Source organism: Chanos chanos, chromosome 14 (genome assembly GCF_902362185.1).
Source record: "Chanos chanos chromosome 14, fChaCha1.1, whole genome shotgun sequence".
Lineage (NCBI taxonomy): Eukaryota > Metazoa > Chordata > Actinopteri > Gonorynchiformes > Chanidae > Chanos > Chanos chanos.
The window spans coordinates 19,448,333-19,464,297 of NC_044508.1; the positions used below are offsets into that span (position 1 = coordinate 19,448,333).

The 15,965-nt window shown below is 42.2% G+C and overlaps 1 protein-coding gene across 1 annotated transcript in view; it reads left to right on the plus strand.

Moving 5' to 3' along the window:
• Positions 1-12,926: 12,926 nt before the first annotated feature.
• c6h1orf226 (chromosome 6 C1orf226 homolog) overlaps positions 12,927-15,965 on the plus strand; it is a 3,340-nt gene continuing 301 nt past the window's right edge. The window contains exons 1-2 of the mRNA XM_030791135.1: positions 12,927-13,231; positions 15,663-15,965. The exon at positions 15,663-15,965 is cut by the window's right edge and continues 301 nt beyond it. Coding sequence (XP_030646995.1) covers positions 12,927-13,231; positions 15,663-15,965 — 608 coding nt within the window. The remainder of the gene's footprint in view (positions 13,232-15,662) is intronic.

Here is a 15,965-nt window from a genome sequence, read left to right on the forward strand (position 1 = left end):
TGGCACGCTACCTTTTCGGCTAATCGTGATCGGCTAACACATGATAGCGCACTAACTGCTCATTCCGAAACATCCGGTGAAAAACGCTCGTAAAATGTCGTCAAAGCCCATCGCTATTCCCCTGCCAAAGCTTCTCACAGACATAGGCAGCCATTTTAACCTTTTGGGTGGTTGTTTTGTGAATCGGCAACTCAAGACAAAGAAAACTTGTGACAGGCCTAGCTAATGCTAATCCTACACTGGAGCCTCCGGTATGAGCAGTTGTGAAGGTGACTATGCAGAGTCTGCTAGTTGCTGTGTGAACTCTTTCTGTCATGGAGGTAGCTCTTGGACTTTCTCAGACAAAGAAACAAAAAAGTATTTTTAGCAAAAGAATTCTCTATATAAATCTAAGCAAGTAAAAAAGGAACATTTTAACCATGGTCCTGTGAAGCTATGTGTATGAGTACGCACCCGTTTATGATCCGTATGCTTTTATTACAGAAGAACCTGCTGATTCTTTCGTTGGAGGCATGTGTTCTCTGACTCACTCTCTACCCCAGTGACTGTCAAGCTTTTGTTTTTGTTTTTTTGATTCTAGAAATGTGCGTCTGTGTTTGAATGGGCATCGTAATGACCATACACACAATGTCATTTGGCCACACCCTTTTTAACTGTCCATGGCACTCTGATCTCATCCTTGACCTCCACTTTTAGAGTAATATCATCTTGTGTAGAGCTAAAACATGAAAACATGCTCACATGTTAGCATGGAGCTCAGAAAGGAGTCAGGTGGCACAAGGACACGAATCCAGTTACCTGGTCATCTCAGAACTCATCCCTTTTTTTGGTTTTCTGTGTCCGCAACAGACGCATTCCCACTCTCCTACCGTTGTCACTCTCAGTGTTCCATATAGTTTATGTCATCGATTCAATTTTCTCTCCTTTGCCTTAAAGCTTAGATGTAATTTTTTGATGTCACTTATTTGTGTGACTCGCGAATCGGTATCATTGCATCTCATACCATTCCGCTAAGAACCCTTTTGCTCTTCGCCTTTTTTTTTGGCATTTAGCTTTCATGTGTGGCCATCCCTCCATGACTGGGTATTTTTCTCTTTGTTTAGGCTCATTTGGAGTGCCAGACAAGTGCTTATGGAGAAAAGCACAGACTAATAAATAAAAGTAGTTTGGACCCAGAGCACAGAGTGCCCAATACAGAGGGACAAGCGTGAAGGTGAGAGGAGAGTCAGAGAATAGCAGTCATTTTATCCTTCCTCCCTCTCCTCATTTCTTTTGTATATTTTGTCAATACTATTCAACTCCACGGAAAATACGAATTTGACTAATGAGGAGGATCAACCTTATAATAGCAAATGCATCTCCAAAACCCCAAAGCCCAAAAAATAAAAAAAAAACCCTCACAGCTTTAGAAGTCCTGTTTAGAAACCATTCTCATACATACAAATATGATTTCAACAGATATTTTATTAATGCAGTTAGGTCTCAGCCTGTTTACTGTGATGCCTCCGGGGCAAAGGCTTTGCCTTATGCATTCTAGCTTTTCGCAGTATTAGCAAGATGTTGTCGTAGAATAGGATTAACCACTAGATAAAAAAAAAAGTGCATATGAAATTGCATGGAGGAAGCCATCCCTGAGTAGGATAAGCTTAGGGTTTACCACTTGGTGCTGGAAACCCTGCAAGTCTTATTTTCTTTTGCCTTTTAGTTGAAGGTAATTTGGAGTCAGTAGTCAGTAATAACACATTTATGAATGCCAAAGGTATTTACCAGCAAGGCAGATTTCAGATCTTTGGGGGGGAGCAAAGTATGTATGACGGTCTTGTCCATGGCCATGTCATTCAGCCAATCAGAGTGCAGGAGAAACTGTGTGAAATCAAAACATAACACAAGCACTGAGTTGGATATTTGGAATATGGGATGACAAGACAGGATGTCATGCAGTCCCTTGTTCAGCCTGCCAAAGTCAGTCATTAGTATGCTACTGGATTTCAAAAGGGAAGTAAAAAAAATACCACAGATAAATGCTGGTCTCTAGAAGTTATCTGAAAAATCTCATTGCAAAAACTATTTGTGGTAATTGTCCCATATGTCAAACAGGGTAAAATTCTACTTTAAGTAGCTGTCACACCTTGTAAAAGTAGACCAACCATTGCTGCCATAATAGTTGGGTTTTTTTTAAAACATTTTATTTTACAGTCAATGTCATTGGACAACTTGTAGATCCAACAATCCTCATCCCCAGATCTTTTTTCACATCTTTATACTTAGGTCTTAGGTCTGTGCTCTTAATGTTGTCCATCATTGACCCACTGTGCTTTAGAGAGTTGTACATCTTTCATGTAGTCACACATTGCCTGGCCTCTGTTCTTGTCTCAGGGTTGAAGAATTTGACAGGAATGAAGAAGAAGAGTTTATGGTAAATCCAGCTGAGCAGCTTTCATGAATAGCATAAAATTACCTTCTGTTATTGTTGTTGCCTTCCTCTCCTCCAGATACATTCAGCACCTTTCATCCATATCTGAACGTAATTTAGACTTATGACAGATTACTGAAGAATTGAGAAAAGGACCAAACCAACGACTGGGATGTCATGTGGTCCCCACAGGAGTCCTTATGCCGTTAGAGCTGATGATTGTGGTAAATTACCAGCAGCCTGAAATAAAACTAAGGGTTCTGAAAGCATATTATTTCACTAGAGTCATTGCATCATTATGCATTCTGATAGTTTGCCATATCTGTTAGTCAAATGCAAATGATTTGGTACCAATATGAGATTTTTGTCGTGCCAAATCAGAGTAGGTCGAAGTAGGAGTGTATCCAAGGTGTCGAAGACATTTGGCTTTTTATATAGCTGAGCAGCTTTTTCTGCCGCCCTGAAATATGACAGTGTTTTTCAGAGTGGTGCCAGAGTTCTGCGTATATTAGTTTAAAGAGTGGCCAGAGAATGTGACATCTTCCAGTCTGTTTAATCCAGCTAATAACTCTGCAGTGTCCCTCCAAGACTGATTCGTTTTAAAATTGTCTTAAGAGAAAAACCACCTTTAGTAGGTAAAGTACCCTGCAGAGTCTTAAGTTTCATATCTGGTTGTTTACAGTTTCATATGAGTTTGTGGATCGAAGAGGCCAGACCTTTCCCAGAAATCCACCTGGGGTGGTAGACAAATCGTTACGCTGCTAACAGTTCATGCAGGGTAGTGTATTCTCACATTCCTCGTGGTATTTTGGGCCATCTGTTTAAAGTCATTATAATGCCTAAATATTTTCCGTAGCTCATATGGATGCAGAGTAGGACTTGGATGTCAGTAAGGATGTAAGTAAATTTTAATTTTAATTTTCCGTGATAGACGATATCTGACACAGCATTGCCTTTTTCATTCACATGTAGAAAACAGAACTCAAGAAACTTAAATGTAAGGCCATAGAATGCACCCACTGTATAAAAGACTGCTTGCATATGTCTAACTGACCTAATGAGCTGGTCATGACCTACTGTGTGGTCTGATTGTAAGTCTAGAGAGTAAAGCCCAACTGTGCTCTCTTCTGACCTGACTGTATTTTCCAGACCATGTCCCTGCTCACTCTCCCCGCTGCCAAAGAATCGAAAAAAAAATCCACAAGAAACACTATTAACATTCTTTTCACCTCTCGTTTTTCCTCTCAAGGACACCAGAGGCGGTGATAGATCAGACAGTTCAAGCATTTTTAGCATTGTTCATGTCATAGAACGCTGTCCTGTTAATAAACCTATCCAAGGAACAGAGGTTCATTCAGTGCTCAAGCACAGACCGAACATAATTCAGCACAGCAGCTGAATATAATCACTGAAGTTCATGGACACAGACTGAATATACAGGTGACTAACAAAATAAAGGAAACATCAGCAGAAAGTGTCTGAACATGGCATTGAAAGCTGCTAGAACAGTTTCAGTGACCCTTCAAACAAATGAGAAGGCAACACAGTTCTTCCATGAGGACTTTGACCAAGATGCTGATGGTGCTGGAAAATGCTGCTTCAGACCAAGCCCCCAAATCTCCCATAAGTCTTAATTTGGTTTGAGATTTGATGACCAACTCTTGTCATGCTGTGATCAGTGACCTCTCATGCCCTGCTGGTCAGGGGAACTGTCCCCCTGGCAGAGACAACTACCAGAATAGAAATGCATCAGCATAGTATGAGGGTTTTCACAGAGAATGACTTGGCCTGTATTACCTTGCCTTGGCATGATTTAGTTTGAGTGGACCTCAGCCATGGCGGTACAATGGGCCACCCACACCAAAACCAAACTGCCAGAATCCATCACCACAGGAAACAAGCTGTCAGACCTGCGGATGCATGCACTGGTCTGCATGTAGAGACCGGGTTGAAGGGTGAAGCATGCCTCATCTGACTGCTCTGTACACAGATGTGCCATTTTAGTTGAAATATGTGTTTCAAGGACCACACCTTGACCATCTGACTAGTCCTCTCTGTCGAGGTTTCAATGAAACTGCCATCTCACGCTCTTGACTCATATTTGCAGTCAGCCAATCAGAATTGCTTCTTTTTGTCTTGCCTTGCATCTCGGACGAGTGTACTGACGTTATGGTGAAGGATTACTCATTTTCAACCAGTTGATCATACAGAGTGTTTTTCCTTCAGGCTCTAATGCTTGCATCACCTTACCCACTTTGTGAAACATCATTATTTCGAGCGTTCTTCATCACTCCAAACCCTCCCGACATGCCCCAACAATTACCCATCGTTGAAAATCAATGACAACACTATCTCTACCCATGGTAATGAAAACAATGGGTGATTTGGGCCTGCCCAGCCTTGTTATATGTTAAGCATGCGAAGACGCCAATTGGCTGGATGACCTCATGATCCCCATCTGTGGAGAAGCGCCTCCTTTAATATACTTAGTATTCATCATGTATTCCACAAACTTCCTTTATTTGGACAGTTGGCAGGAGCCCAGCAGAGTAAGCTGAAGGTTATGAATTTCATATCCTCTCCTTTAGCGTGTTTGATTGACATGTTTGACTGACGTGTCCTGGCAGTGTGTTGTTTTATTCCGTTTCGTTTCTGGCCGTCAGTGACCACACAGTGGATTGTGTGAAACTGATGAGACTTCTCTAGCTTTCAACACACAACCACATCAACCAGCATCAGTTTGACGGCCGGTGTGATAATGTCCGCTTGAAGTAGAAGCTGACTGATGTCTTTTTTGTGTGTGTGATAAAATAATAATCTGTGAGAATTCATGTCAGGCATTTTTAATGTTACATTTAATCAAATGATAGCAAGGTAGAGAGAAAGTTGCACATGAACTGGCTGAACAACATCAAGAGCAGCACTTTAATGATTTTTGTTTTTTGCTATGAGTAAAATAGTTTCATTAAAGCTGCCAACTTTATTGGCTAATGCAGGTCATTCCCTTAAACACACAAGCATTACAGAATCCCTGACAAGGCACTGTGGGGTAAAAAAAGATCAGTACATTGCTTAAAGATATGCGGAGCCTGCCAGTCATATAAAAACTCCTAACGATAATGTCAGACCAGGCTTTGTGCTGATCTCTTGATGAAGAGAAACTCACTCAGCAGATATCAGCCATTTTAATGAAACGGGACTTGAGGCTTAACAAATCCAGTCCTGCAGAGAGCAGTGTCTCAGTTAACTGTTGAGGGAGTGTCTGGACCCTTTTTTTTTTTTTTTTTGTAAACTTCTGTTTCTCTCTCCAAGTTTTGTAGCAGTGACACAAAGATAGAAAAGTTGGATTACCCATCCATAATAAGATTTGTAATTCAACGGAGAAATTAAGTAGAGTTTATGGAAAACAGAAGGAGGAGGTGACACAAAAACAATGATATGTGACTAAAAATTTACCAAAACTTCTGTATCATCCAAGGTCATTAATTAAAAAGCACCTTTTGATTACGCAGTAGCAAGATACTCATTTTATATATAGACCGAGAGCTGGATAGATAATTAATTTGGTAAACTGATTGATCATTAAGTAACAGCAACCTACTTTGCAGTAGTATTGACTCTTTTTAACTGCTTACTTATTATTAAGTTTGGTTTTTTTTTTTTTTTTACAAAGGAAAAAAACACACCCCTTACATTCTTATTTAGTTAGCAAACTGTCAACACAGCTGTCAAAAAAGGCAACAAACAGACCCTCAGTGCAGCACAGACTTGCTGACAAAAATAAGGAACATCATCTCTGTCACCGCAGGAATCCGTGTTCAGGGATATGCTGGAATTCTCTGATTACATTACATGACTTAGATGTCAACCTATCACCACCAGCTAACAACACAATCTTGGATCCTGACTGAAAGCATATAAGAATTGGATGTCTCCTTTTAGAACAGGCTTCTCTGCTTGTAGATAAGCAGCTGCCAACTCTATTCCTTCCGAAATGGAAGCTGATATGCCCGACTCTAGTGTTGTCCTCACCCAACATCAAACAGTTCCCTAAGCTTCGGGGGTTTTTTTTATTATTATTTTTAAAGTTTTGGTATAAATTTGGATTTAGTTTTGCTTAACTCTCCATGAATTTAGAGGTCGGCAAAGTAATTAATCTTGTTCTACTTCTATTCGATAAAGCGTAGAATTGAGTGCATTAAAGTGGTTCTCAGTGGTTCTGCTGGAGAGCACTGTATCGTGAAGTTCTGAGTCACACAGGTCAAAAATATTGGCACCCCGTGTTAACACGGGGCCCAGGGGACTTTGCAGGCTCAGTGACTTGATTCAGGACTGGAGTGTCCATGTAATGAGCTGAACCTGAAAAGAGCTCTATTGATCAGAGTCTCCAGTCTGCCCGAATGGAAGCCCCTCCATGGAATTGAAAACTCCTCCTAAAGTCCACGTCAGTGAGGTACATTTTTTGAAGTATTGTGCCGTCTCAAACAAAACACACCTCTAATCCAATCAGATTTAAGGAGTGCCTTAATGATGTATTGGTTAGTTTAACATGGAAGAGAGAAAACGAAAGAATACTGTATCGATCAGTCCGCCCGTGTCTGACTTTAGCTACAGTGCAAAAAAAACACCATAAGTTCAGCGCCTTTACTGTTAAGCTAAATGAAGGGTTTAATTTGTTTAATTTGTTCTTTAGTACAACCCAGTTAAATAGACACCTTGGCCTAGACCAGTGTGGAGTAGCTGATACAGAAAGCCAGGGTCAATGCCCGTGGATGCCCAGAAAGTCCCTCACATTCCATGACAGGGTGGCACAGATGGACACAGTTGGGGTGAAACTGTGGATTAAATATTGATTGGAGTCCAGAGAGAATGGAGGCACAAAAATATGTCTGGCAACTGCATCTCCCACCTCGCCATTCCCCCTGTGACTCCTGATCGTTTTGTCTGTAGCTTTGTTTCTCCTCTCCAGAGTGGCAAGCTGTTTCTCCGCTCCCCCGGCATACATAATTCATGTCTGAGGAGGTACATTTATGTCTCTGTAAAAATCACTTTGTCTCAGGCTGTTAGTGTGATGAACCAGAGAAATCTGTTGTTCAGTGATTCCCCCCCCCCCCACTTTTTTTCTGACAAAAGTGTAGCCATTCCAAATAATCTCATATTTGAGTTATTTTAGATATTTATTCAAAACCCAACTTGTGACATTTTAAAGTTTCTGTCAAGCAAATGATAAAAAGCAAGCCAACAGTTTGTAAGGATTCCATGTTTTACAAAAAGTGAGTTTGTCTTATAAATCTTAAGCTTTCATAAAAACCACCAGAACCGACCCATTTATTAGGGTATTTCTTTCTCCTTCATCCTCTTCATATAGGCATTATTCTCCTTTGCTTGATGCTCTCCTCAACGTGCATTTGAATCCTGGAGGGAGAAGAGCTCCTTTCTCTCTTGGGCCTCCACCAAAATGCCAAACCCCACACCTAGCCTTTAAACCTCATCGTAGGGACACTGGTGTCACATGTCCTCATGCTCCCAGTTCCACAGTGGAGGGATGTCCCTCTTGAATCTTGAATAAATCTTGAATCTCTTGTCCCGTCATTGAGAAACACTCAATGCTGCGAGCCAAGAATAGAAACCCGGGGCTAATGGGCTTGTCTCAGACAGCCCAATGGTAGGACTCTAGTTTGTTTGTGTCAGGGTAGGATCAATAACACGGAGACCTCTGCTAATCCTGTTGCGACCTGCACATGTGCTCCACTCAGCTAGTGTGGTCCCCTGACCTCTGTGACTGGAAGGTTTCGGCAGTAGGCAGAGATTGGAGAAATGTCACTGATTGTGTCCCCCCTCCCCCCAGCACACGTATGGTTAATGATTTATGATTCCAGGAGAGGGCGTCATGAAAGATTGATGTTTGACCTAGCTTCTTGTGCAACCTATGAATTCTCTCACGCACTAATGTGGCTCTGTCCAAACAGATTGAAGAGTGTGGGTTAGCGACTCTGTTCATGCCCGCCATAAGTCCATCAGAATGAACCTTTAGCCTGGTAACCCATTCATCATACTGGACTTCACCCTCCACAAGTTCTGATTGACTAGTTATGACTCTCAGATAGGCCTAAAATACTCCTGGCCATAAGTCTGTGAGTAGATTAAGGAGATTCATTAATATCTAATTACTGTGACAACCGCTATATCTTCAGGGTCATCTCTAAAGTTCGTTAAGCCACTAATGGATTGAGGCCAAAAAGCCCCGTAGATGTTTCATGCAGCTCATAGCATATATTTTTGAGATGTATTTTTGTCTCTCTTGTGAGCTTTTGCTAAATGACGAAAAGAGTGGTTATTTTCCCAAAATACTCATCAAGGCTTTTAATAGTAAAGACTGTTTAATGGTACCCGATCAGAAACTGGGTTAATGGAGGGGATGCGGAGTGAAAGCCAGACTTGTTCGATGTAAAAGCAGCATTCCCCACTGCTGCATGGCACGCAGCTCGGAAAGCTATACCATAACAGTAACATACGGCGCAGTCACTGCTGAATGATGTCTTTTTCTCTCTCTCTCTCTCTTTTTCTTTCTCTCTCTCACTCTCTCTCTCTTTGTCTCTCTCTCTCTCTCTCTCTCTCTCTCTTTCTCTCTTTCTCTCTCTCTGTAGCTGTCTCTGTTGACAGCATTGCAAATGAGCTCAAGTGATTTCAGTGCTAATTGAACCGTCATTGAGAAAAGCATCGTTCAAGTTCATTGTCAGCTCAGCATGTGTGTGTGTGTGCGCGTGTGCACGCATGTGTGTGTGTGTGTGTGTGTGTGTATCCCAAGCAAAGAGATGTCTCTAATGAAAGATTGTCTTCTGCTTGACAGCTGACCTCCAGTTAACATGACATGGCTCAAATGTCATAGTCTAAATGAGTTTAGAATTACAAAAGTATATTTGGAATATCAACTCACAGCATTCAGTGAGTAGCATTGCTAATCTTAAAAATGAAGAGCTTGTGGTTGAGTTTATGGTGGTTAGTGGAGCATGTCTAATCATGTGTGTGAACTCAGCAGGACTGTTGAATGACAGATCATTTTAGAGTTTTTATTTTATGTCAGGAGCCTAAATATCTTCGGTATCCCCCACTGTCATGACCTCTCACCCATGCCACCTTGATTTCTGTTTGCCAAATTGTTTAAAACAGCTACTGTTGTTTATGTTGTAATTAACAGAGGTCAAAAAAGGTCAAAATTATCTATGGAGTGGAAGTGCACTTCTTGTCACTGATCTTGCTTTGGCTTAATAAACATCTCTGTTTTTTTTCTAACTATTCCTCTCTCTTTCCTCTTTATAACAATCTTTTGTGTGACTTTACTAAAATGTCTTTCCTTCTCTGATGTCTCCTCTCCCTTTTTTTTTTTAAACATTAACAAAATTTAATATACTTTTCCTCTCTACAGGGAATGTTGAAAACTTACTAACCTTTTCTCTTTTTCCGTAGAGGACTCAATACAGCTGAGAAACAGGTTATTAGTAATCAGTGCTTGTGTAACGTGTGTGTCCCAAGCTGTCTACCCTGACATGGGAGCAGAGGCGCGTTAGTCAGCTCAGACAGGGAAAATCTCTGGATAAAGGTCTGTGCCGTGAGCTGGCGTAGTGATCCAGGCAGGATTCACTCTGAGACCCTCTCCAAATGCCTTTGCATGGCAGGATGGCAGGACTCAAACTGTGCGTGTGTAAAGCAAACAGAGGAAGTCTGAGAATCCTCAAAATAGCTAACTGTAGATTCCAGAGCTTTCCTGTCAGGAGAGAGAGAGAGAGAGAGACAGAGAGAGGGGGGGGGGGGGGAGAGAGAGAGACAGAGAGAGGGGGAGAGAGAGAGAGAGGGGGGGGGGGGGGGGGGGGGGGGGGAGACAGAGGGGGAGAGACAGAGAGAGGGGGAGAGACAGAGAGAGAGAGAGAGAGAGAGAGAGAGGCAGGCATGGAATAACGGCTCTTATATTACCTTACAACAGCAGCCATGTCAGCCACACTGCTGGCCTGGGTTACAGTGGCAGAACTAGGGTTATGTGTTTTACACTCTGCCTTTTGGTTCAGCCCAGTCTACTATGTGTATGTTTTTACCACTGTTTGTCCCAAATCCTAGAGACTTAGAGGGGAAACAGGGAACCAGACAAGAATTAACAATGCCTGTCACAGTTTATGTGTGTGTGTGGGTGTATATATATATATATATATATATATATATATGTATAGAGAGAGAGAGATAGAGACAGAGAGACAGAGAGATAGATATAGCTATAGATACAGATATAGATATATAGATATATATGTATGTACCAGACAGCAGTTTGGCCCAATGTAACAGAGCTACCTCTCTCTGCAATGTGAAATTCACACAAAGCAGTAGCATTGCCATGCATTTTGACTTGGACACTTGCCACACTGATGGAGCATCAAGGCATCAGAAATGTGGCTTTCCTCTCCTCCTGGATCTGGGAGATCGATACGTGGCCCTGGTGCAATCAAATGAAAGGCCAGACTCAGACCACAGCCTTCTGCTGTCTGAGTGCGTCTGCCGAGAACCTCCATGGTTGTCAAAATGCTGCGCATCACGCTCCTTTTAACAATGTTCTGAATCTCGAGGGTTGGAGATAAAAAAAAAAAAAAGCGGCTACAGTGGAGAGGATTTGTCATCTCCCTCCTTGTTGAAGCATAAGGCTTTCATTTCACTGTTCTATCCCAGGAGAACTGTTTTTAGTCAGTTTCCTCCATCGGTTACAGTGTGAGGGAGTAGAGTTTAATCTGAATTACTCTGAACAAACTCAGGCCCCCAGCACCGTGTGCTTCAGATCTCTCCCTGCTCTAGCACACCTGACTCAGTTCAGCAGAGAACGATCGAGCCCCTGATTGGCTGCTCTAGCACACCTGACTCAGTTCAGCAGAGAACGATCGAGCCCCTGATTGGCTGAATCAGGGGTGTTTTTCAAACCAGGATTTCTGTATTATTTATTATTACAGCGTTTTCATCTCTGCACATGGATTTGACAAGAGGTGAGCCTACATACCAAGAGGATAACCTGGAGAAGTCATTTTTTATGTACTGTAAAGTGTCTCCTGTAGATCTGTCTGAAAAAGCCTGACCTGTCAGGCTGAGGGAAATTAGACACTAACAGTCCTTTCTTCTATTATATTAGCGAGATGGCCCGGAGCGGCTGAAATGCAAATGTTCTCGGCGCGTCTGTGTTCTCAGGCCTCAGCCAGGCAGACGTTTGTCTGGAGTTTCAACGTCTTCTCCCTCACAGACAAATATCTGAGAGGCATGCTGTCATGCAGAGAGTCAGACGGCTGCAGACCACACAAACCACCGTCGCCTCAACAACTCACTCCGTTTATGTTCTGTAAAAAGAACGTGACAGCCTAATGAGATGCTTTTCCTCCAGCTCCTTCTCCTCTTCTCTCCAATTTAAACAAAATTCTTTTTCCACTATCTGTGGGGAAAAAGCTCAAATAGCTTTTGCTGAACTGAATTCCCTCTGTTCCCACTTTAGCAAAAGATTAGGTACAACACTAATGTGTACAAACCAGTTTTAGAAATGTCTCGGAGCAGCGGGAGTAGGAGCGGATATAAAACGTCAAATCTCTTTTCTCCAGTGAGTTGATTAGATGTCTATGGACTGTTTTGCCTTGTCTTAAGGTGACTGTCATTTTGAGCCTCTGCTGCAGACTGTAACAGGTAACCGCTCTCATGCTTCCTAGTGCGCATGAATCTCAGACCCATGGGTAAAAAAAAAAAAAAAGCCACATTAGATGTTTCAATTCAATGTATTTGTGATAAGTAATATAAACAAAGACCTGCATACAGTAAGATTTATCTCTTTACCTGTCTCACTCAAATGCTTTCCGAGAAATTGTTTCTGAGGTAAGAAAAAGCATTGGAAATAACATTGTGTTTTGTTTTGTTTTGTTTTGTTTTGTTTTGTTTTGTTTTCATGGCTCATGTTGAGATCTCATTGTTACTTACTGTGGGTGACCTTACTCTCCGCATGCACCATGTTCATCCTCTTACTGGTCAGCCTCTCAGTGCTTTGAGATTGTCTGTTACTCATGTTAGCAGTATATGCCACTTTGCCGTTCCATTTCTTAGAACTGTATGTGTTTCTCCCTTCAGAAGCTGAACTTGTTTTTAAACATCTGAAGGCTTTTATTATTGCTGCTGAATTACATTAGGCAACATATCATTCGTGTGAATGTCAGCTTCTACCATCCAAAGTGTTATAAAATATGAAGGAGGAATTGCATCAGAGTTGTGAAATCCTTCTCATGTCATCTGAATGTGTGCTGCTCTGACCATTGTCCATGTCAGCGTGAAATGTCATTCTAAAGCATTTTCAGAAGCTTTGAAAATGCTTTACAAGGCTTAGAGTTCTCTCTAAACTCTCTCTCTTTCTATAGTGGAATGAACAGACATCTAAAGCCCTCTCTAATGTATTCTGCTTCTTTCCCCTTTCTCTCTCTCTCTCTCTCTCTCTCCAGTGGATCAGAGCATGTTTGAGAACTCGAACGTGGCTGAACAGCCCAGACAGAACTCTCGACAGGGCCCCTCCTCTGCCCGCCGCTCCATGGGCAGTGCCAGCACCCCAGGCAGCACCGCTGACCCGTCAGCCCAGAAAACGGGCAGTAGCCAGCACCTGAAAAACCTGGGCAAAGCTGTCGGAGCAAAAGTCAACGACCTTCTCCGCCGGAAAGACGCCAGTCTTCTGGGTGATATCGGGGTCACAGAGGTCAACAAAAACGTTGAGTCTGTGTGGTCCTCTATGGCAGACATGGTCAACAGTGGTGCAGCCAACAGGTAATTATGCAGTCACACACACACACACACACACACAAACATAAACATCCACATACATATACATACATCCGCACACGCGCACACACACACACACACACACACACACACATTAAATACACATGTATAGACACAGACACTTTCTGAGAGTCTCAGTTTAAACATACATGTCATGGCCATTTTATGCCGGGGATAGTAGTTATTGTAGCTAACACTTGTCATAAAACTAGAAGATTAGTCTTGATGTAGATTGCATATCATGTGCTGAGTGTGTGCTTTGGTGTTATAGCTGGTAAACGGGTCAGACTGCTCTGAAGTCGTCTGTGTGAAATTCATTGCAAATTCAGTGAAAGCGATCAGAGTAATTGGGTTATACACCCTTTAAAAATAGATGAGAGGCATTTTTTGTTTTTAATAAATAAACTGGTGTAAATAATTGATTAGAGATCTTTTTGCACATGCTTAACAGCTAAAGCTTTAGACTGGATGTAACAAAACACGGTTTTTGTTCTGTTTGGTTTGGTTTGGTCTGGGTTTTTGTTTGTTTCTTGTTTTGTTTGCTGGGGGTCTGTTTTGGGATTTGTCTGTGGAGAGTTCTGCAGTAGTGTTGGGAGCTGGATCAGATGTCTGCTTTCCCATAGTGATCATTTTGATCAGAGATTCTGCTCCTGTCTCAGACAGGGCACTCGTGCTGCACAAAGCTGTCATCTCATTTCTCACTGTTCCAATTCCCATCATCCATTTCTGCCCTGGATGTGAACACTCCAGCGTGTGTTTGAAACTCTGTCGTGATATGAGAGAGGCTGGCAACAAAGCGGAGTCTGCCTTACGTCTGAGCAGATGACATCTCTCAGCCAGAGAATTTCTCACATGGCAAAGTTTATCACTCCTCAGAGAAACGCTCTCCTCCATCCCTGAATGCCGTTATGGAAATGAACTTGTTTTTGAAGGGATGTGGCTGAATATACCTTTGATATAATTGCATCAGAGAATTATTTTATAAGAGAAATGAGAGAATGAGAGTGCAGTGTGGTCTGGTTCCTAGACTGTCCTCTGGAGACCCAACACAGTTCCAGGCCTCTCCAGTATAACACTAAACACTGCACTGTTCTGCACCAACAACACTGTACACTTTGTGTATGTCATCAAAATGAACAGGTTTATCTGGTCACGTCTGCATCCCTGCTGTAGAAAGAAATCACTGTATGTACTTTGAGTTAAAACTTTTGTCATGTCTGATACAAAATCATCACCATGGAGATATGTGCTTTTTTCTTTGTTCCTGTTTTGATTTTTTTGTTTGTTTGGGGGGGGGGGGGGTGGGGGGCTCCTTTTAGTAAAATTTGAGTGAGTGTTTTTTGCACCACAGTTGTTGTCAAAGGTTTATAAAGATGAGTAGTTTGTCTTTCTTAAGCTTAAATGTTGAAAGTCCCTTTTTAAACTTTTTTTATAATTCATTAAGTTAAACAATAATTGTGGCTTGCCTTGAAAGACCCAGAATTGTGACTTTAAATTTTCAGGTAATTTGGAGAGAGATGGAGCAAGTATTAATTGCTTAACCGTGTTAGTTACGGATTTTGTGAGTTCCTCTTCAAATGTGGAAAATAATTAGGCTCCAGGTGAATTTTTCCTTTAAACGAAACACTCTAACTTTACAGCAAATTAGAAATCTGCAAGCTAGGACGTTTTTTTTTTTTCTTTCTTTTTTCAAAAAGAAAAACCTGAGAAAGTGCCAACAGAGAAAAAGTGAAAAGAGAATGGTGGCATTAGACCTGCTCTGTTCTCCTTTCATCACTGAGGGTGTGAGGGAGTAAGACTCTCCCCCATTTCCCCAACCTCCATTTATCATTCTGTCAGCCACTGCCGAACGCTCACACCAAAAAAAAAAAAAAAAGAGAGGAGAAAGCCCAATGAATCTCAGTGCCATCACCCCCTCTGTCCTCCACACTTTTATCTCTCTTTCTCCTTCTTTTCATTTGCCCTTTAAACATCCCTCCCATCCCTCTATAGACGAACTCTAATGTGAAGGGTATTTAATTTGCTCTGTAGTAAGAATGGCTCTTCCTCAACGTATTTTGTTATGTTCTGAAGAACCTCCTGTATATTTTCACAGCCCAGAGGGGAGACAGGGTTAGACCACAGTAACTATTGAAGCTCAGACTTTTGCTCATAAAATGTTCCCTCCTGCAGGTGCATGACTATGGGTTTGAATGTTAAGTTGTGCCAAGGTTAAGGTAGACAAGACTCCATGGATCTTTTGATCCAACACTCCTGCTGGAATTTCCAAAGCAAGTGACCACTGACCAAGAAAAAGAACGGAATTAAAAGTGATTCCAGCAGATGAGATCATATGCAGTGGGTGCTGCCACTGCTGTTTGTGTGGGTGCCCAATGTTAACATTATGTGTAACCATCTGCTGTCCCGTCTTTCACAGTCACGTCTCTCTCGACTCCTTTCCCCGGCTGGACCCCCCTCCACCCAGTAAGAAGCGCCTCCCGCGAGCTCTGAAGACCACCCAGGACATGATGATCTCCTCCGACCCTGTGGTGGCCACTCCCGAAGTCCCTGACTCGTCTTTCCAATACTCTCCAGAGAAGGCTCCCCTTGTCCAAAAGGACAGAGTCCAGGAGCAGAGCTCAGAGGAGGGACCGGACAGCCAGGAGAAGTCCACGGGACAGTCTGACTCCGCTGACCTCCACATCTCAGACCACACAAACCCAAAAGGTGAGGAACCAGG